At 35.1% G+C, this 22,737-nt stretch overlaps 1 protein-coding gene across 3 annotated transcripts in view; it reads left to right on the forward strand.

The window, feature by feature from the left end:
- The window catches only part of CNOT2 (CCR4-NOT transcription complex subunit 2), an 82,030-nt gene that overhangs the window by 56,092 nt on the left and 3,201 nt on the right, over positions 1-22,737 (forward strand). For 2 of the 3 annotated variants that reach the window (XM_077783520.1, XM_077783519.1), the window contains exons 3-13: positions 4,382-4,448; positions 7,798-7,945; positions 8,549-8,731; positions 11,093-11,172; positions 12,312-12,437; positions 14,945-15,069; positions 16,552-16,672; positions 16,784-16,940; positions 18,708-18,915; positions 19,719-19,819; positions 20,407-20,551. In XM_077783520.1, the coding sequence (XP_077639646.1) occupies positions 4,382-4,448; positions 7,798-7,945; positions 8,549-8,731; positions 11,093-11,172; positions 12,312-12,437; positions 14,945-15,069; positions 16,552-16,672; positions 16,784-16,940; positions 18,708-18,915; positions 19,719-19,819; positions 20,407-20,551 (1,461 nt within the window). The remainder of the gene's footprint in view (positions 1-4,381; positions 4,449-7,797; positions 7,946-8,548; positions 8,732-11,092; positions 11,173-12,311; positions 12,438-14,944; positions 15,070-16,551; positions 16,673-16,783; positions 16,941-18,707; positions 18,916-19,718; positions 19,820-20,406; positions 20,552-22,737) is intronic. The other variant, XM_021528960.2, reaches the window with a different exon arrangement.

Consider the following 22,737-nt stretch of genomic DNA (forward strand, 5'->3'; position numbering starts at 1 on the left):
GTTTTTATTGATTTTTGATACTGAAATTTGGAAATACTTTATTGTAACATGGAACTGTTGTGAGTGCTGTATTACAAGGTGGTGTAAAGGGGAAGACTAATAACACTACTAAAAAACTGCCTGAATTCTAGTATTTTTATCTGTTATTTGTTGACTTGTTTTAGTACTGTTTTTTACATCAGTATAACACCACTTCTTTTGAGGCTGTGGATCAGATGTTGTTACTAAATAGTGCAGCACAGATGGCAGATACCAGAAATAAAGTATTGTAAATACAAAATTATGCTGATGTTTGCATCTGTGAGAAACCCATCATTTATCAGGCCAGATACTTCTCACGAACTTGCTTATTCTAACACATTTTGCTTCTAGCAGTTGACTTTATAGTGCTAAATCAATATATTTTAGCTACAGCTTGTCTCATGTTTAAGAAAGTAGTTTTCTGCTATAACTACATAATGTAGCAGCCGTCACAGAATTGCTTTACTGAGTTTTCTTGGTGCCACCCTGCTGCCGTGGCAGCAGTGGTGGTAGGCAGCTGTCCCCACGCTGAGCTGGAGCTTTGCTGGGAGGAGGCGAGATGCTGCAGTGCACAGGGAGGTAGGAGCCTGTTCAGCCATCGCTGCTGCTGGACTTCCTCCCACCACCCCTCTGCTCGCAGTAAGACTGCAGCATATCTTCTGCACTCTCCTGAGGGGGTTGTAAGGTGCAGGGCTTTCTTCACAGTTCTGACAAATGTAAACATTTCTTGGTGCTGGTTTTATTTTTTTTGGATTTGTTGACACTGTCAAACTGCAGTAAACTGATCAAGAGTAATAAAAGCAGGTTTGTTTATTTTTTTAATCTCTCATCTCTAGGGAATAGAAATTATCTGATATCCCATTGCAGCTTGTTGATTCTTTGTGTGAACCAGTCCAGCAAAATGGGGTCATCTGCTTGGATCATCACTTGGTTTGAGTTAAGATGCATAATCTTCTATGATCAAAATTGCACTGTCTCTGTTTGAGACTTGGGATTAAAATTATGTCCATGTCTTGAGTGTCATGAACTCAAGTCTCTCAGCCTGCCAGTACTGAGTGTTGGTCTTTCCTGTATCCTGGCAAAATAAAGTGCAGCCTCCATGTTACACAAGGTCGTTTATGCTCAGTAGGACCCCTGTTCCCATGGGATAAGTTGTAGGCCTCCTCTGTCTCTTAAAAACAACATAGGGAAAGCTAGTTGGAAAAAAAAAAATCTACCTAGGTCAGTATTACAACTTTGGAATAGAAGCAGAAGTCCCATGCTGAGTTTAGTGGCTGTTAACCACTACCAAATAGATTTAGGTTGTGACAACTATAATTCTGAATTGCTTTTCCCTAAGATTCTTATATAATTGGGTAAAGTTTAATAAGTATTAGCAACTGGAAAAGGCTTTAGTCACCTTAAGGCTTAGTGTGCTTTGGTTTTCATTAAGGTTATGACTTTTGGCTGTTGCAGTCAAAAAGAAATTCAAGTGACTTCCAGTCAGAGTTGCAAGTATGCTCTTGGAGAGTTGTTTTATTTTCTGTATTGTGTAGCAAGTAGCCCAGTCAGATGTAATACTGATTGCAAAATGCCAGAAGAAATTGTTTTAGTACTACTAATACCATTAATCTTGAATCTTCATTATCTTTGCTGGACCAAGCTTGAGTAGACTGTCATAGTGACTCAGAGACTTTGAATGAAAGTCAAAGTTCCGGTAATAGAGGTTAAGGTTTTGCTGAATTTGTTGCTGATCTGAATTGTATGGAAATAAAAAACCAAGACAATTTTAAACTGTATTACTTAGATATGACAGAAAAATATGTTTAACAAAGTAGAGATTAAATAAATTAGGTATCCATACAGAATATTCCTGGTCCATAAAGTTTGAGAAATGCTGCATTTAATTTGCCTGGAACAGATCCACTGGATTTTTTATTGATTTTTTTTTTTTTCTTGAGGCTTTTTAACTTGGATGTTTTAAGTATGTTATGACATTAAATTATCAGAGTTACTGAATTCAACACTTGGCCTTTATTATGATTTTCTATAAAGGTTTCTCTACAAGTCATTTTGCATTAACTTTTTATGTAAAAGTAAGTGGCACAATAGATGTAACCTACTTTGCAATGTTTCAAAAGAAAATATTTCTAATAAGCAGTGTTCAATAAATATTATTTGCTACTGCTTTTAATTGAATTTTAAAAATCAAGTAGCACTCATTGTACAATAGGTAGGATTCTTTTTTCTCTCTTTAAAGTAAATTATTGCCTCTTAGAGGTTTTCTAGTTATTGGGGTTTTTTACTCCAAATTAACATTATAAATAGAAGACTTTATGCTGAGGTCTGTACCATTTTCTGCTTATTACATCACATGCCACCACAGCAATTTTTTAATTCCCTGAGCAGATGTGCTTATGGGATATTCCTTTTTGACTTAACTGTTTTGCTTATCTGTCCCAAAGCTGGTAGTACTTTTTGAGTGATGTTTCTAGCGCATTGTCTGTTGTACTGGCTTTTATTTTTGACCTTGCGTGCCTTTATCATTGTCTCAGAAGGTGTCTTATGACTTTCTGCCTCTCATTTTTTCCCACAGAATTACAATTTTCCACACCTTGCAACATGTTCTAGGCTGTCAACTTGTTCTAGGTGTTCCTTGCAACTTGTCAAACTTGAATGTTGTTTTTTTTAACCTCATCATTTTACTTTCTTTCCTTTCTTAAAAACTACTGTCAGCTTGTTTTATCAGTGTTTAATGAACATCAGTTTGCTAGCTTGGGGTGGGGGGAAGTGTGCTTTTGAAATCTTGCCTCCCAATTGTCTCTGCTTCAGCATGATTTGGTTTGTGTTGCAGAGCAATATTATTGTGAGTGAATTTTAATCCTCCCAAATGAAGAGTGGTTGGAAGATATGCTGCAGCACTGAATCAGACATGTGCCACTCACTAATGGACATCTAGTCTATGGCATCAAGTGTTTTAGTTTAGGAAAGCATACAGCAGCTGGTAGGCCCCCAGAGCCAACTTATCTTTTCACAAATGTATTTCCCTCTGGCTGCATCACTTGCTGATGCAGATATGGCCTGTGAACCTGGTTGTATGAATGCTGAGCTGAATCCACTGGGTGTTACTTAAAGTGGGTTTCTGTTCACAGTAAGTTCTTCACTAAGAAAGAAGATCTGTCTTCTTTCTCATTTCTACCATCTGGATTTGGCCCCAGTATAGACAATTAGCACATTCAGCTTATAAGGTTTGTTTGAATTTTACATCTGCCTAGATGATATCAACTAAGCCATTTTTAATTTACCACAGTAAAGTTATTTTGATTTGAATTCTTTACTCTCAAGCTGAAACCCCAGAAAGCCTTATGTCTAAGAATTCAGACATTTCTTTCCTTGAAACCATCCTAAAATTTAGTCTAAGTCTAGATTAATTCACTAAACAAGCAGCTATTTGCCCATGTGTTACTAAGTAGAAGTAACATGTTCTGTTGTGGATGGACGGATTAGGTCAGATAAAAACTCTTCTTGCTCCAGGGAGACAATCAGCTATATCCTAGTGTTGGTGATGATCAACAAAAACAGAGATGGATGTTCCAATATTTAACTTCCCTTAAGATTACAAAGGGTTTTTTTCCAAGTGTTTATGTTCTATGTCCCGTTTCTCAAAGTTATTAATGCTTTATATTTCTTCAGAAGCATGGAGAACTATTTATTCTTTTCCTCTTAAAACAGTGGCTGGAAATCTGATAGCAAGTGCCTACATTAGTTGCCTTCTTTCTTGGTAATACATGACTTCTCTAAAGTGGTCATGGTAGAGCAGGAAATATTGCTTCTGACATTTGTAGGTCCTATTATATCTGTGTACAAGCATGAAGCCAGCTCTTACGGCAATATATTATAATTTTAACATTAGAATCTTACCTGAAGTTCGTGTTGGTATATACCTGTTGCTACCTATCTAATCATATTGTAAATGATAGTATGAAACTCTCTTCTGATGAACAGGAAAGGATCTGGTTGTGTGAGACATGTTTTGCAAAGGAAAAGGGCCTCTGATTTAAGTAAATAAGTATTTTTTTTCTTCTGTAATGATGGGTCTTCTGGCTGCAAGGGTAGAAAACCTGAAAGCTTTAAATCTTCTGTGCTCTTTGTTGCAAGTAAAATCTGTGTTTATATAGATAGTCATACATTTTTATTGATGTGTAATATACTGCTACACGTGTTAATGTACAGATATTTTGGGGAGTTTCTAAAATTTTTCATGACTTTGAATGAGTTTTCAATTGTTTTGGTTTTCTTGGCATAACACGGTGTTGACAACTTCCAGAGCAAGATAGCACAATAGCTTTGTCTTTAATAACCTCTTATTCTTACGTTTTAGATGCTGGCATCACCATCAACATCAGGTCAGCTGTCTCAGTTTGGGGCAAGTTTATACGGGCAACAAAGTAAGAATTCTTTTTATTAATAATATGTTTATTTTATGCTAAATAGATTACCGTTTGATAATCTGGAACATGCAGATGGCTTTGTTTTCTGGTGACTATGTCTCCTTATGTACAGTTATTTTAAGATACATTTTTGCTTTGCTTAGTATGCATTTTTGCACTGTTTAGTGTGCAAAATGTCATATTGTCACTTTATAACTGCTAAATATTCAAACACAATCATACTGTAAAAAATTTTTCTATGATTTAACAGACTCTCTGAAGGAAATCATAAAGAAGGCTGAGCCAAAATGAGCCTATTTCAGAAAACTATGTAAGGAATAGAAGGAAATTATGCCTTAAATATAACTGGTACTTCCATGCTCTGTGTGAGCACAGTACATCTTGTGTACCTGTTTGGCAACTTGCATTTGACAAAGAGCTGTGCCATTAAGATTATTGCTTTCTGCATCACTGTATTTTTTCTTTCCCTGGCGATGTCATGTGTCTGCCACTCATGGACACCGTTGCAATAGAAGAGCTATAGAGCGACAGTCACGGGGTAATGCTGACTTAAGAACCACCTCACTTAGGGCCAGCATTGAGAATTGAGCCTTGTGGTAACTGAGAGTTGCACTCAGGCAGTGACTCAGAATATCTGAGATACACTTTCACAAGTAAAACTGCTTATGAATGTCATCTCTCCTGTGTCACTGTATGCTTTTAAATGTTTCTGCTGTCTTACTGAGTGCATCTAACTCAGATTCCAAGAAAAAGTGTACCCTTCAGAGTACTTTTAGAGAGACTGGACTTTATCTAGACAAACGCAAAGCTTTGCTTGCTAGATGCATGGCCTTCCCAACTTCTTTTGGCTTTCTTCAAATGGTTTGAAAAATACAGTGGTGTTTAGGTGTGGCTTTTTTTCTTTGTTTGTTTTTTATTGGCATTGGTTTTTTACAAGTTTTTTTTTTTCCTATCTCAATGGTTGTTGAACATTGACTCTGTAATATAAACTGCTATTTTATTATGCTACTTGAGATTTATATGAGCAGTTTCTAGCCAGTCTGAGAGTTGTGTTTGGTTATTTTAGGTGCTGATTCTGGCACTGTTGAACCTTTCAGACTTTATTGTATATAGATACCGAAGTCGTTTATTCATTTTGTTTATCACAGTTATTTGTTGTTTATTTTTTAAGGTGTTGTTTTTATCAGCTTGTTTTTTCATTCAGTTGGTTGCTGTGCCCAGGATGTAATCTCTGTAACATGTAGACATACATACCTACAACCTTGAAAGTAAATATCAGATGTCAGTTTCTATGAGATCTTGAGAAAAAGGGGCAAGAAACTTTTTTGTTGAAGTCATAGTTATGATTAAAATACTCTTTGGGAAAAACAAAACTGATAGTGCCTATGCACTTTTAATGATTGGTCAGTCATTAAGCAAGATGTCATATTACAGCATTAATGTAACCTAAATTTGACAAGTAGAAAGGAAATTGGCCATTTCATTAGTCTGCCTTCAACATAACCCATATAGGTCTCATCTCAGTGAGAAAACTGGGAAAAGAAAGTGTAAGAAAAAAGGGTTTTGGGTTTTTTTTTCTTCTTACAGTGAGTATTTCAACTGCCCTTCCTTGCCAGCAATATGGTTCTACTTCCCTATAACAGCCCTCATCAGTAAAAAAAAAAATCTACTTTAATGAAAGCCAATGAGAAGAAATAACTATTAGTCTAAAAGTGGCTTTGCTAAAACAAGTGCTTGCACAAAATTAGGTTGAATATCCTAATTGTGTTTTTTGGTGTGCTGTATCTAGTTTGGAAGTGTATGTATTTTTTCTTTACAGTTTTATTTTTAAAATCCCATGTAATTGTTAATCAACATGAAATATTATTTATAATACATATTTATGCTCATTGAAATTATTCTGATGCAGCAAATTGCCAAAATATTTACAGTGAACACTTCAATGTAATCAACTTTTAATGAAATGTTAGGATGCTTGTTATAGCAAATCACACTACCACTTAATCTGAATGTATAGAGATAAATCTGAGTGTTACACACTTGAATTTTACTGCAAACTCCCTGGATTTGCAAATTGTAGGGTAGGACACAGACTACAGCTCTTATAGTGTAAAAGCTCAGTGACTGGGAGATTTCTTCAGACCTTGTCTGTGATAATAATTTGAGCATATGCTGTGTCTGTTCTTTGCATTCTTAATATTTAACCACGTTATACATTGGCATATTCAGCTCTTCTGCCGAGGTGTTCTACCATGGGAGAGTGCTGATCCATCAGAATTTTCTTTTGTTTGGTCTGCAAGATAACATTTTGAGTTCTGTCAGTCTGCCCCAGCAGCATTTATGCCAAAGCAATAGGAACTGTCACAGCCGTCATTTTTTATATGCAGAGTTTGTTATTATTGCCATGTTGCACTAAATGACTTTTTCTTGTCTTTGAACATAATTCTGAAACTTCTTAAACACAGAAAAGTGATGTGAGAATGATGAAAAACTTAATAAAGTTTTTTGACATTTTGAAAGAGGACAGTAACTGATTTCCAGCTGTTCTCAGTTGAAGTAATTTAATTTTTTTACCTCACTGAAAAGCTTGGTTTATTCCGTCACACACAATTGTTTGTGTAGAAAATACTTCTGATCACATGGTTATAACCATTCTCTGTTTCTAAACGCTAGTAGAACGCTGTTAAAATTCTGCTTGCTTTCTTTTCTGATAAGGTCAAACTTACCACAGACATTGGAGTACTGTTGCCATAAAGAAGCAACTTGAACTGTAAAGAGAGAATTGGCCTAAAATGTTGCTTTTGTTGTCCTAAAAACAAGTGTTATTATTAATTAAAGATCCATCACTTTCTTTTTTTATCAGAGATTTGCTTAATTTTTAGCAAGATAAATCAGTGTTCTAAATACTGGTCAAATACCTACTTATTTATTCAAAAGTATTATTTCTTGAGTGCATATTCAAAAGCATGTTTCTTGAGTGCAGTTATTGATTTTCCTAAAATGCTGCTTTCTTTTGAGATAACTGTAGATTTTCATGTCCTTATTGAAAATCTCAAAATTCAATCCTTCATGTATACTATGTATGTCAAAGGAAACAAAATTTTCCAAGTGACTTCAGAGAAATTTCTTAAAGAGCTTTTCCAAAGTTAAACAGATATGAGGATAAATTTGATAGTTGAGTTTCTTCTATCCAAACAAGGACTTAATTTTTACACTGCACTTTCCTTCAGTCTTTACACTTTTTTTTGTACATTGTCAGCATAAATTGTTTCCATCTCTACCTGATGGAGAAGACCTTGTTGCTGATTGCTCTGTATCTCCACCCCTCTGAATCTTTTTTCAATAGGTGCACTAGGCCTTCCAATGAGGGGAATGAGCAACAATACCCCTCAGTTAAATCGCAGCTTATCACAAGGCACTCAGTTACCGAGCCACGTAACGCCAACAACAGGGGTACCAACAATGTCACTTCACACGCCTCCATCTCCGAGCAGGTATTTATCAATAGCCGATATTTCTGCCATTGTGTCTTTCTGCAGAGCTCTTGTTAAGTGTTCTGCATATTTTGCCTCATACTTTACAGTCTGATAAATTAAAAAAAAAAAAAAGTAGGTTTATGGATCACTTCCTGTGTTAGGGAAATAATACCATTAAAAAGTAAGGGTTTACTGTAACACAGTATTTTATTTTTGTATGTAAAGAACAAATTGCTGGCATGTTCTGCTTCAGAATGTAAGAGGTGGTTATTTGATGTAATAGTTAAAATTTTGCTATGATGTCATACACTGCATGACAATATAAAGGTAGTAGGTCTGAAGTGCTCTTTAGAAAAGAGCTGTAACACCTTTTCATATGTATAATACTTAAGTATTTTTCTAAACCTGATGAAGGACTTGATTAGCATGTAATGGGTCATTTGGTAGTTCTGAAGAAATCCAGAACTGCGTTAATTATAGAGAATAATCCAAACACAGTGTTTGGTCGCTAAGCACAAATTAAGGTGCAACAGCTTGGAGTCCATCCTGCGTTAGTAATCTAAATGAGTAGCCAAATACTGTTGTACAGATTCATCTGTGTGGATGGTTTTTCTTTTTCAGGGGGATATTGCCTATGAATCCTAGGAATATGATGAACCACTCCCAGGTTGGTCAGGGCATTGGAATTCCCAGCAGGACAAACAGCATGAGCAGTTCAGGGTTAGGCAGCCCTAACAGAAGCTCTCCAAGCATAATATGTATGCCAAAGCAGCAACCCTCTCGACAACCTTTTACTGTGAACAGGTAAGGCTCTTTAATTGGACCATCCCTGTACAGCCATATACATGCTGCTCTGGAAATGTAATTTTTATCCATTAGAATAAATCTTGAAACCTGTGTCATCTACTCATGTCTGGCAATAAACTTTGAAGCTCATTGTAATATTCTTGTAAGGTCTTTGACACCTTTAAGCTAAGTTCTCTTCATGACTGTTGAATTTCTGCTGCATCCGCTTTAAAGTATGTGATGTTTCTCATGTATTTCCGAGTTTATTTTTGAAACATACCTTGAATTTTCAGCATATGCATCTGTTTTAAAATTGTTCATCTAGGACTTTGGGAAGAAGTAAGGCAAAATTTAAAAACATGCTAGTTATTCTGCAAGGGAAGTAAACTGATTCAGACACAGTAAGGATCTGATATTTAACTACTTTAAATTCTGGAATGATGCAGAAAATAGTGGCTTGCCATTTGTTTAAGGACTTAGTGCTCATTTGGTTGCCAAAAGTTTCTCAATAGCTTCTTCTCTTTCTAACTCTGGGCAGGATACTAACATCACAAATCATTAGGCTTTAAGTGTGTTACAGTGCTGTGTTCATGCTTCATTCATATTGATAAAATTGTAGTAAGCACTGTCTTAGTTCTAATTATTTAATGTGTGTAGTCACAGCTTAATATGGCTGTCTGCTTTTGATACGTGGTTCCATTACCTCCTGATCTCTGCTCCCAGTTAAGTCCTTTTCCTTCCTTCAGACCCTTCCTTAGAGGAGTGACAATTAGACAGATCATAAACAAGCTCGTAGTGGCCAGGTGCCACCTTTAACCCCATCTAGTATTTTACCTAATAGCTAAAGGAAAGTGAAGACGAGCGTTACAATTATCTGATACTTAATCTGATTAGTTTTGTCGCTTCACATTGATATAGGCATACAGATACTGTTCTCAAGCACAGCAAATAATGATCCCTTAATAGCTGTTTGTGGTCTTGGAGTGTGAAAAGACTTTGTATCTTGCTTCTGATTACACAGAATTTTCCTTTTCTATCCTGTCTAGTGGCAAGCAGAGCTGATAATTTTAAAAAATACTATATTTTAAAGTATTTTTGAAATTTGAGATCACAACCAGATGAAATAGTAATGTACTTAACTGTGTAGAGGACAACGATACTGAATATTGATACATGTATACAAAGTACTTGTTTAAGTAGGTAATTAATTACTTAGCTGTAGGGTAGATAATTAAATACCTGTGTGTAGGAACTTTTGAATTAAAATGCTCATCTTTTATTATTTGCATTTCTTACTTTCAATAAGCTACAAATTTTACAAATTCAGAAGGAGATATCTCCGAAACAATGACTGGCTCTTATTCCACAGTTTATTAACCTGTGGAAGTATAGTAGTAGTACGTATCCAATGGCTAATTAAGGTGTTTAACAAAATTTGGAAATTACTCTTGGGGAAAAGAACTTACGGCATTTGCTTGTCAGGTTCATCAATTATGGAACTTTCAAGAAGTGTTTTCTGAATAGTTTAGGTTAGGTTTTTGAACATGAAGCATTTCAAGGTATTTCAAATTTAGAGTTAAATGCTTCAGCTTTGTAACTGTAGAAATTTTGCATAGGTAAAATTTCCACTAGGGAACCCTTTTCATATTTTTATTTATGGAAACTTCCAAAATACCAGCTTCTATTCTGTTGCAGGGAGAAGTGGATGTTGTGATTTCTCACAGCTCAAACATTCAGAATTTCAGTCACCTGAGGGCCTACCTTTGGGCTTCTCAACATCTGATTCCCACAGGATGAAAGTGATTATTTGTGAAGCTGTGCAACCACAGTAGTTCTCTATGATACTTAGATGTTTTCAAGCCTTTTTTGCTTGACTATATGAAATTTTAGCTCGTGTCCTTGTATGACAGAGACCATCCCTCTGCTCACAGTAACGCCGTGTGTACATGGTCATGATTGCATACCATAACTGTTCAGCTTATAAAGACAAACATGGTCATTTTCTTGATCCAGCTTCCCACCTGCCAATGAATGGATTGCAGCCTGATTTTTAATTACTGCATTTAATGTTGCTTCATTTTTGTATATTAAATTATTGAGTAATGATCATGTTAGTCATAAATTGTTTGTTGAGAGATGTCTTAATACACAATGGCTATTAAAAAACTAAGCTATTTTGAAGTCATTCCAGTTGACCTGATTGAGCAGTGCCTGATGCTGGTGCTCAATGTTTTCAGAAAATAATTAAAAAACAAGTTGAGGCTAATATGGGTTGCTTAGACTTGAAATAATTTCAATTTTTTTCTCCCTTTAATATCTTCCACTAGAAATACAAAGTATCTATATTCTTTTGTCTGACTTCCTGGATTTTTTTCACAGTATGTCTGGATTTGGGATGAACAGAAATCAGGCATTTGGAATGAATAACTCCTTATCAAGTAACATTTTTAATGGAACAGGTGAGTTTACTCTCTTTAATGTTGAGCTTAAACTACAGTAGATTTTTTTTTTAATAAGTCTAATTAATAATCCTTTGTTCTGTTGCAGTGCAACTTTCTAACAATTTTCAGATGTTCCGTAGAAATGCTGCTCCAAAAGCAGTGCTAGGTAACTGGTACTACTTTATAGCAATGGATTGTAATACTTTTGAATACAAAGTGCAAGTAGTTCTGTAATATATTTGCTGTACTATAGATTATACGTAATCAGTTAGGAATGCAAAACATCTCTTGAACTTGAAAAGGGTATTGGAGAAGATTTATCCATATTCTATGAAAACATTAGGTATGTAAAAGTAGTGGGGAAGCATTTTTTTTTATATCAAACTCCTTTTGAACAGCTGGTTTATCATCTGATCCTTTCAGTCAGTTGTTTAAGTTATGATTTTTCTCTGGGAATTACTTCTTCACCTGAACTTAATGAACTAGAGAGGGGAAACTATCTTCGTCCATAAATGCTTTGGGTTCATATGTGCTTTTGTTTCTCTATGTGGCTGTGTATATGAAGCAACCTGAGGTGCTGGTGATGTCACAAGAGTTGAATGGTTTGGGAATTCCCTAGGACATTGTGACATTTTTATAGAACTCCAGCTCTGGCCTCACCTATGTAGCATTTCTGGCTGCAAATCAAAAAGTGTTCCCATGTAACTTGCACTGCATTGGCTTTTCAGCTGCTTCAGCTTTATCTTGCCTTATCTAAGGACAGTAGAACTCTTTGATGCTGCTGCTGCTAATATGGGTTATTCTCTCAAATTTCTTCTTGATAATTCTTCAAATTTAAAACAAATTTAAATACCTTTTCTGAACTGAAGTTTTGGTAATTTGTCTGTATTTTATATGTACAGACTAATTCAAGAGGAGTAGAGGAGGAGTCAGTACCATTACTAAATGGTATTGACTGTCGTTTGAAGGCAAACTTCAAACATACTGATGCTCTTCAGGGTATTTTTGTAACAAAAAGTCTGTAGTTATATGCAATAATTAGAGAATGAGAAAAAAGATCAACTTGAAAGAAAATATGTCCTACATTTATCTTGCTCACAATGAAGTCTTTGAAAAAAAATACATAACAGAGTTAAAAATATCTGTTTTTATTATAGATGGAAGTGAAAATGTGACAGGACTGGACCTCTCAGATTTTCCAGCACTAGCAGACAGAAACAGAAGGGAAGGAAGTGGCAATCCAACTCCATTAATAAACCCTTTAGCTGGAAGGGCACCCTATGGTAAGACCATACTTTTGAAAGCTCTTTGAATGAAATGAAATTTGCTTGATTCACCTGTTGCTGTTCATTAGACAATAGAGAGTATTTTCAAAAATGCCATAGGTGAGATGATAAGACTCATTTTTTAAAATGAATAATTGATCCTGTGATTGGAGAGTCCCTTTCATAGGTATTAGAATGTGTTTCTTTTAGTTTTACTGTCAGTAGGGATTGTTGGGGAATTTGGTTTGTATGGTATGATTGCTCTGAGGCTGCTCACTCTAGAAATTTCTTAGTTAATAGGTTTTATTCAAATTACATATATACAAGAGCTGTTGATGTCCGAGTAGCAAACTGCAGGAATAGTGTATTATTAGTAGAGGTGTTACTGTGTAAAAGGTCCTGAGCTGTAAACATACTGTAAACTTTTCCTGTTTATTTGATAGTATTTGCTGTTGTACTGTTCGGTGTGACCCTTATGATGAACATCTGATTTCAAAAAATAACCTGTAAGCATCAATTATTATCACTCAGATTCCAAGTATGTGTCATATAATTCTTGCTATACAGGTTAAAAAATAATAAAAGGAAAAACCTTTAGGTGGATACAAATCTTACTATTTGGGTCTTGAAAAAATTCAGGTAAGCTTAGCGTGAGGCACAAAACTTTCTTTTTGTTACTGCTTTAGTATTTTGTTACGCATGTTGCATCGGCTCTTGTGAAAAGTTGCTTTTATAACCATAAGTTAAACTTTTGTGACACTTGTCAAATTTTGAACCAGAAATAACCTAGTGTTTTCTAACTATAAAACACTAGTGTTTTTCAGAGATAGCGCCAACTTTAATTGGACAAAAGAGATACCACATTATCAAGAAAAAGTAGCCTCGTGGATTTGGCATAACCAGGGCCCTCTGCATAAGATAGCTGATAAGAAAGAGTTAAACAAGTTAAACTGAATTTTTAAACACGAGGAAAAAAGTGACTTCCCCAGGTAAAGACACTCAGAACCAAGCATGAGTGGAGACTTAATACAGCTTGAGGCTTATGTAAGATTTTGTTCAACACAGAATGGCTTGGGTTGGAAGGAACCTTAAAGACAATCTAGTTCCAGCTCTGGAAAAAGAAGACAGTATGTGAAAAATTGGTAGAAGATAGGCGGGAGATCCACACAGATGTACTTCCAGCACGGAGCTTGAATTCAGTATTAAACAGTACTGCAACATAAAAATACCTGTAATTGTTCTTTTGCTTACACCATTTCCCCATTTGTTGCTAGCATAGCTGTTTGCATGACTGCATGATAAACCAGGAAATAAAGTTCTCTAAAGAGCTACTCTGAGCATCTGCTTAGTGCAGCAAATGTGTATGGAGGTAGAAACTGTCAAAAAATGAAAATGTGAAAAACTGTGGATGTTACCTTTCAGCACAAAATGCAGAGAACACTTGGTTGTGGACAAGAAAAGGACAAGTTCAAAACAGAGCAGAGATCTATCTACTTTCCTCGTACTTAATTAATTATTCAGGAAATTGTACTTCAGATAACTTTTAGATGGAATAAGAATATCCATTAAAGTGAATTCATTATCAATTTTATTCATCCAGTGGAAGAAATTACTTCATCGTAACTCTGGATGAATAGCAGAAACAAGATTAATTCAATGTTGGTTTTTTCCTTAAATAAAGGAACTTTGATCTCTAATTCCAGATCACTGAAAAAAGTCATGTATTGTCATCTAGTGAACCATTTTAGTCCTATCCATCTATTAAGAATCTTCAACGTAGACTTCCTTCTGTCTTCTGTTCTTCTAGTGCAGTGTTCTTTGCAACCAAATCAATGTATTATGTCTCAGCAAAGTCTAATCACCCTTGGGTGCGTGTGTGGTGGCTTGTTTGGTTTGGTTTGAACTGGCATTAAAAAAAAGTTCCTGTTAAGTTGTCAGAATCCATGTTCCAGTGTGACTGGGCTGCTTTTTTTAAAGTTAGGATCAGAGCACTGAGAGTTGCAGGCTAAATGTTTTCAGTTTTCGTACTGAAAGTAGGAGTCACTTTTATGTCATGGGCAAGTATTTAATTGTTAACATACTCTGCTGCAAGTTAGCTGGTTGTCCATTGAGAATATGTGCTTCTGAAGAGATTATGCAAAAAAATTCTTCATGCACTTAGGAGATGGAGAAAAAAAGTATTATACGTGTAAAAGCAGTACCTCTTTCATCAGTGGATTTACCTAAATACAGCTTTAACAATGCCTGTAAAGATTATTTGGTTATTTAGATGTGTGAAACAGGTGCAGTGGATGTTTCTATGAATTTAACCCGGAGTGTTTCTCAGCTCACACTTAAATAAGAGGCTTTAGTCTAATATGTGTGGATGTTTTGAATGAATATGCTTTATTTTGCTTTACCTGTTTCTTAAGTCATCGCTATGCAGCTTGTGCGTAATGAAAATGGACAGTAAGCAAGATCAACAGAAGAAAATTTTTTTACTTAGCAGTCATTTAATGTTATTCTTGCTTTCATTTTGATGATAGTTGGAATGGTAACAAAACCAGCAAGTGAGCAGTCCCAGGACTTTTCAATACACAATGAAGATTTTCCAGCATTACCAGGCTCCAGCTACAAAGATCCAACATCTAGTAATGATGACAATAAATCTGTAAGCAAACCTTAAATCTTCTCTTATTTTCAGTATTCATACTTCTTTTGATGATTATATTTTAAAATGGTCAGTGATTATATTTATAATAAGATATTTTCAATTCCACCCCTCTAAATTAATGATTTTGTATAAGCAGCATTTAAAATGTAATTATATAAATGGAATTTCTCAGCAAGGTTTTTGGTTGAAACAGTCACCCTGCTTGGTCATGTCAAAACTTATTTTTGAGAACTGATAATATTTTTTAAGTTTACAATTTATAGTTTTTTTCCTATCAATTGTAGCTCATCTTTTTGCTGCTGATGCAGTAGTAGTAATCGACACATTATAAGATTTTTCTTCAAAGTTGTCCAATCCTTTAAAAGTTAAGGGGTACAATATCTCCTTAAGGTGAAATGCTTAATTGTGATGTGGAATCAGAGAGCATTAATAGAGAGCATTGGTGACTATATTGTAGACTGCTGAGGTTGATTATATCTTAAGTATTGGCATAATTATTGTGCATTAGATATATAGCTTAGAGCATAAGATTATGGGCTTTTCTTCATTGTTTACTCTGAAAACTTTGTAATTAAAAAAATGCTATTTTATGCAAACAGGTGAATAAAATGTGGATGGCAGAGGACACTTTCCTGCACTATTTGACAAAATGTTCTAGTTTCAGATTTTTTTATTATTTCTAATTGCAAAAAATATGTTAATGACAGTGCCATAAATATTGGTGAGCAAGTAGTAGACATGACTACAAACTCATGTAAGAACTAAAAAATGAACTGTTCAAAAAGAGAGACATGAGGAAGTCTGTCCCCCAAGTGTTGTGGGTAGTTTTATCATGAGGAAAATGTTCTGATAGGATTAGTACTGTGTACAGTAAGGGGAGAGTAAATGTGATTAATTGTATAACTGTAGACTTGTTATGAAGATTATGAAAGAGTTAGAAGTTTTACATAGGGCAAATATATTTTCTCAGTATATAGATTTCTGGAGCATAGTCTGTTTTCCTGCCAGACATAGTCTGGCATAGTGTTTATATCAGACATAGTATTTACATGTCTTTCCTGATAGGTGCAAATTGTATGTTGCTTGCACCTGAAGTTGGCCTGAGTATTACCTGTTACTGTGTCACAGAGTGTTATTCAGGAGCAGGCCTTTGGGGAAAATCCATGATATGGTGATCCAAAGGAACCTCTAGTCACAGGCACTTGGGATAGCCCCTGTATATTCCAACTTGAGTGTAAAATAATTTATTCTTTTGACTGCAAACCTTTAGCCTATTAATACCTGTATGACAGGTATACTTTGGAAAATTATAAGTAACATATAAGGTTTGCCAGCAGAGCTCAGGGGCTTCAGCTTGATGCCATTTATGAAGTGACTTGATATACTGGCTTAGAGTGCTTGACTGAAAAGATATAGTCAATAAGTGTTTCCATATTGGTTTGTTTTCATCATACCAACTCTGCAAATTATCTTTACTAGAATTTGAGTACATCAGGCAAAACATCATCCAGCACAGATGGGCCCAAGTTTCCTGGAGATAAAAGTTCGACTACGCAAAACAACAACCAGCAGAAAAAAGGGATCCAGGTGTTACCTGATGGTATGTATAATTCCATTTTTTCTACTTTGAAAGTTTTGACAGTCATTTAGATTACCTTGTTGCTTCCTCTGCTTCTTAAAAGAAGAAAATTAATTTGTTCTTCTTTCCCAGGCCGGGTTACCAACATTCCTCAAGGGATGGTGACGGACCAGTTTGGAATGATTGGCTTGTTAACATTCATCAGGGCAGCAGAGACAGATCCAGGAATGGTACATCTTGCATTAGGAAGTGATTTAACAACATTAGGTCTCAATCTCAACTCTCCTGAGTAAGTTTCTGGGATTTAATCCCATCTTCACTTTAGATTTTATTATGCTGTCTTTCAGAGTCTGTTCACTTGACTATTAAACCCACATGCTGGCATGCCAAATAAAATGTGAAAATGTAATGACAATAAAAAAATTTTCGTAACAAGGAGAACTTTGCTTTTGGGCAAGCATTCAATAAATCTAGTGGCTTTGCTTATTCTTTTAACTTCTTTAGGACTTTCTTCAAGGAATTGACAGTATATTGTTTGTAAATGTAATGTATGCATTCCTTTTCTAATAATAATTTTCCTTGGGGATATTTATACTTAATTCTTGGCAGTTTGGGAATAAATTAGATTTATACAGTGTAATGATCAACAGAACACCTGCAGTGTTAGGCTGCATTGAAGATTAGTTTAAATGAAGGTAGTTAACTTCCAGTGGCTTGGTTCACCTAAATAAACTAGTATAGCCATCTATTTTTGCTGCAGAGGCAGTGGGGAGAAAAGTAGTCAGTGACTGCACAAACACTAGAAGAAGTGCTTTAGACAGGGGAGATGAATAGCCAGCCAACCCAGGGTGCCTTTCTTTTTACGATAATTACTGAAGGAACTTGGATCAGTTTAAACAAAACTGGTGTCTTTCAGGTGACTGCAGTTGTGAGAAAAAATTAATTTCTGATGTTCTGACTTTCAGCTGAAAATCTCACACCTTTTCATCACAGATTCATATAGTGTTAGCCTTATAGACAGAGTAGTATATATATTTTAAGGTTTGCCCATACTGTATTAAAAAAATGACAGCAAACTCACTCAGTTTCCATCTTTCATAAATTTATATCGAGCTGCATGTAATTCAGGAAAGCTTGATGAATGTGGATATTAAGCACAGGAAAAATGGCTCCTTATTACTCTGCTTTTCTTAGCAGCTGTGTTGTAAATAACTGTATTTTTAGTATTTAATTACCATATATAGTGTATTTAGGTTCTTGAATGGGGAGGATAGGAGTTAACATTTGATGCAGTCAGTTCCTATACTATAAAGCCGGTCTTACTTCATGCTGCAGAAAAGCTTTGCAAGCAGCCCATGCAGACCTCAGTGTCTGGACTGCCATCCTTCCTTATGTTAAATGTTCTTCCCTTGCTCTATGAATTTTTGTTTGAAAAACTAAAACTGTGTCACATATGAAAAGGCAAATGTTTCTGCCCTGTCTGGTAGTTTGGTTGGTAAAAATACCTGTGTGACATAAAAGCCTAGCACAATGAATGTTATTTTGGAAAAAAAAAATCAGAACTTTGTATACATTGCTAGTGGATTAAATTATCCCTTCTAACTCCTGTTTTGAAGAAGAGTAAGATTCAGATCAGATTTAAAAAGCAACCTACCAATATAAATGTTTCCTCCCATTTTAAATCATAGACTAATAAATCAGAACCCACCAGGCTTGTGACAACTATTGCTAGTTAAATTGAAACCATGCATAATAACACTGGATACCTGAAAAAGGTTGGGACCTCTGGCATCTAACTTGAATGAAAGATAGATTTAAAAGGAAATCTTGACCCTATAGTTTCCCATGTCAATTTAAATGCAACCTTGTTCTGCATATAAAAAGAAAAGTAATAAATGTAACTGCTTTAGGAAAGTTTCCTTTTTACTTCTTACCCCAGCTAGGGATTTGGTTGTGTAATATAGTTCTTAGGTTAGTGAAATTGATTACAGAGGGGTTTTGTTGGTTGGTTGGTTTGGCGGTTAATTTTTATAAATTTATGTTTCTCTTTTCTCAGAAATCTTTATCCCAAATTTGCATCCCCATGGGCATCGTCACCTTGTCGACCTCAAGACATAGGTAAGAGAGAAATAACTATTAAATTCAATCTTACTATTTGCAAATTATATAAATTTACATGTCTTAATAGTTGCATCAATTCCGATTCTTTTTTAGACTTCCATGTTCCATCTGAATACTTAACTAACATTCACATTAGGGATAAGGTGAGTACGTGTATATGTGTGTGCATTTTTTGTTAATTTATTACCAGTAATTTTCTAAATTTTCTTTCAGACAGATGTTCAAAATAAGTCCATTTTGTGCATGTCTTCAATCTTTCTAGAAGCAGAGCTGAGTTAACAGGCTGATGGGACACATCAAACACCCATTGTGTATCTTATGAAAAAAGAATGGGTATAAAAAAGAACAGCTAAAAAAGCACAGCATGTTTTTAAGAGTTTGCCCTTCATATGAAGTTGAAGTTTTTTGTGATATAATTAAAATGGCAAATTAAATTGAGGTATTTCTTCTTGAGATAAGCTCAGAATTGTGTTCTCATTTATCTGTTGCATTCGATATCTACATGAAAAGGGATTTTTGAGATATATTTTGTTTCAGCTATTTGAAGGGATCATTGAAAAATAGCATAAGAAATTTTAGTAGTGTTACTTAATAGGACGTGAAGGGAGCAAATACATGCAGAAGTTGTGGTTGTGGGTTTTTTGAAGTAAAATATGAAGATGGGAATACACAGATAACAAACAGGGAGAAAATTCTGTCTTGCTGGTTTGTTACATGTGTATTTTTCTATTGTATCCTTTAATTTGGAAAGGTTAACTAAAAGTGAAGAAAAACTTATTGTTCTAATAATTATTACTCCTGTTGTATTAGAATATAATTTTCAACACTCTTAGAATAGAAGGATGGAAGTTCTGGATGTATCCTTGTATTATTTAAGTGGGGTAGTGTGTTTTAAAACATTTATCTATTGTGATTTTTCATCCTCATTTTCTTCAATCTTTTGCAGCTGGCTGCAATAAAACTTGGCCGATATGGAGAAGATCTCCTGTTTTATCTCTATTACATGAATGGAGGAGATGTATTACAGCTATTAGCAGCAGTAGAGCTGTACGTTCAAACCATTTTGTCAGTCTTATATGAGTTAATCTATTGCAATAATGAAATGGCAGATGTTAAAAAAAAAAACAAAACAAGACAAAACCCAGAACACCCAAACAAGTTAGACATTGAAAGAAAGAAGCTTAGTCAATCTTTAACTGTAAAGCTTTTTTTAAAATACCTCCTCCAACCTTGGTGTCATTTTGTACAGATTTTTTTTTACATTGGTATAGTGGAAATCAGAAGCCCATTTCATGTATTTTGCATATGAAACACTGTGGAAAAAGTGGCAGGTGCCAGTCTTTATTGAATGTGTAATTTGCCTGTCATCAACCAGATAAGAACCAAGTAAATACTCATAAAAAGAGTTTGCTGTTAGAACCTGCCAGGCTTGAAATTTCTCATGTGTTTTAGTTTGAGGTGTAGTAACTATACGGAAGAGGTATGAAATTACAGGTTTGACCATGTTGTAGAAATTTTGTTTAGGATTTGAATGCAATGTACAGTTCTGATTGAAACCTTTAAAGTTAGTCTATTAAGTCAATTTCAGATAACTAACACAAAGAATTATTTTTTCTTTCTGTTACAAATTAAAGATTTAATCGGGATTGGAGATACCACAAAGAAGAACGAGTATGGATCACCAGGGCACCCGGCATGGAGCCAACAATGAAAACCAATACGTACGAGAGGGGAACATATTACTTCTTTGACTGTCTTAACTGGAGGAAAGTAGCTAAGGTACCTCTTTTCCCTTGTGTAGATACTTTAAGTCTGTCAGCCATGTATTTTTACAACAACAAGAGTAAAACACAAAAATCTCTTGTCTTTTTATTCTCCTGTTATTTAGGTTCATTACCTTAATTTCTGATATGTGAGAGAAAAAAAGTTGTTTAAAACATTGGCTTGCTTGTGGAAAATAAGGAGCTGTCTCTCTTATTTCCAGTTTTCTTTGGGAGGTAGAAGGACAAAAGACTTCTTTTAGGAGTTTTGTTGAAATTGAAAGCTCTTCCCACAGCATAGAGTTGAAGAATGAAAAGCATTATTTGGAGTTTTAGAAGTTGTACTTGCAAACATTTTATTACTTTGCTTTAGAAAATTAAATAGGATGCTGCTACACCTCACTTAGGAATTTAAAATGGATGTGGGATGGGTGCGGGGAATGCTTTTTTGGTTTTTGGGTACAATCTCACCTTAACCATACTTAGGAATTCCATGCTTTGTTATTTGCAAATCAGAGTTCTTCTAAGGAGGAGGCATATTTCTATGATGCTTGTTTTCTATACTGTAGACCAAGAGGCATTAAAAATCAGAAGGCTATAGTTTTTTCCTATCCCAACTGTCATAACCTATTGGTCCCATTCTGTCCATTAATACTGTCAATAATATTCTGTGTCGGACCATCTGTAGATACTGTATCACACTCTTCTTTTCTCTAAAAAACAACAGATCAAATCAGATTAACCTTGAAGCCTTGAACTCAGTAGATGTGTTCCAGCATATTGTAACTATATTCTGTGGTTCCACGTGCTTAGGTATTTCATAGAATAAGAAATCTTTTCACCACCAGCCCAATTTATGAATTGTTTGCTGAAAAGGCATTTCATTTGGAGATTATGGAACATTGCATGAAATAGTTACGTGTCTGTTGATATGATTTTAAACATCCATTTTAAAAAGAATAAAGTTCAGTGTCTTCCTCTGTCTAAAGTTCAGTGTCTTCCTCTGTCTATACAGCCATTTACCATTTAGATAAGTATTAACTAGATACATGATATTTTTATTTCCTCCCCCACTCCACCCAGTAATTTTGCATAGTTTGTGCAAACTCCCCTCAGGAATTAACATTCCACTTGCCCTGAAGGATACAGGAGGTTCTTTAGTCCAATTGCATATGTGACTCCTTGCCTCTGCTGACTTTTACTGCTGCAAGAAAACCCAAGAATCTGTAACTGACAGTTTTAGCGGTGAGCCCTGCTTTCATAGTTTTTCGTAAGTGCAAGGCAATTCCAAAACTTCTAAACAAAAGCACCACTCCTCAAAAAGAAAACAGAAACAAAAGGAAACCTTTTGTTTTTACTTGAATTACTCATTTGCTGCATGGTATGCTTCCTTAAGTTCCCCAAGATTCTATTTAAAGCTATTTTATTATTGCATAATGTCATCAGAGAGGAAGTAATTACCTTTTGAAAGGATAGGTTTCTTTTTTGGAGTCAAATGTATGTTTTCCATTTATTTACAAGCAGTGAGCCTCACGTAGTTTCACGTATCAATGGAATTGTAGTTTTAGCTTGTATGGACACACAGCATTTCTTTTTACTTAGGAGCATTATATAAGGATAATAGTAACCACTTCAGGATCTCCTTTTACTTCCTGTGGTAAATGTATGCAGCTGCTATTTGATGCTTAGCATTACTTTTAAAGACAGTATTGTCTCTGTTTGAGACATTAATTTCTGTAGTGGACATTTCCTCTGAGGAAGACTAATACAGACCCACCCTAACAAGAACAGTTTCCAGAAATACTGGTCAATTAATTCTTTTTTAGGTACTGTCAGACAGAACTTCAGGTGTTCTTACATGCCACTGAATATTGAATTTGAACTTTACTGACACTGGGATGCAAATCAAGAAGGCTGTTTTAAGCTTGTTTATTTTAGCAGTCAATGATATTTTGAAGTATGAACTTACATACTTCTAGAGAAAATTTGATAGGGAAACATACTCCTTCTGAAAGAGGGACTTCCAATTTGTGGGACACAAAGGATTGCTCAGCCTCCTGAGCATTTATTCCAGGCACCTTGTTAGCAGCTCCCACTGCCAGTAGAGGCTCACAACAACCTCAAGTTTGGAAAACCCTTTTTTAGGATACTGATACTCTCTGGTTTCTGATACTTACTGTATCTTACCGGTTTGGTTAGCAATTT

The sequence above is a fragment of the Lonchura striata genome, chromosome 5, assembly GCF_046129695.1.
Source record: "Lonchura striata isolate bLonStr1 chromosome 5, bLonStr1.mat, whole genome shotgun sequence".
Lineage (NCBI taxonomy): Eukaryota > Metazoa > Chordata > Aves > Passeriformes > Estrildidae > Lonchura > Lonchura striata.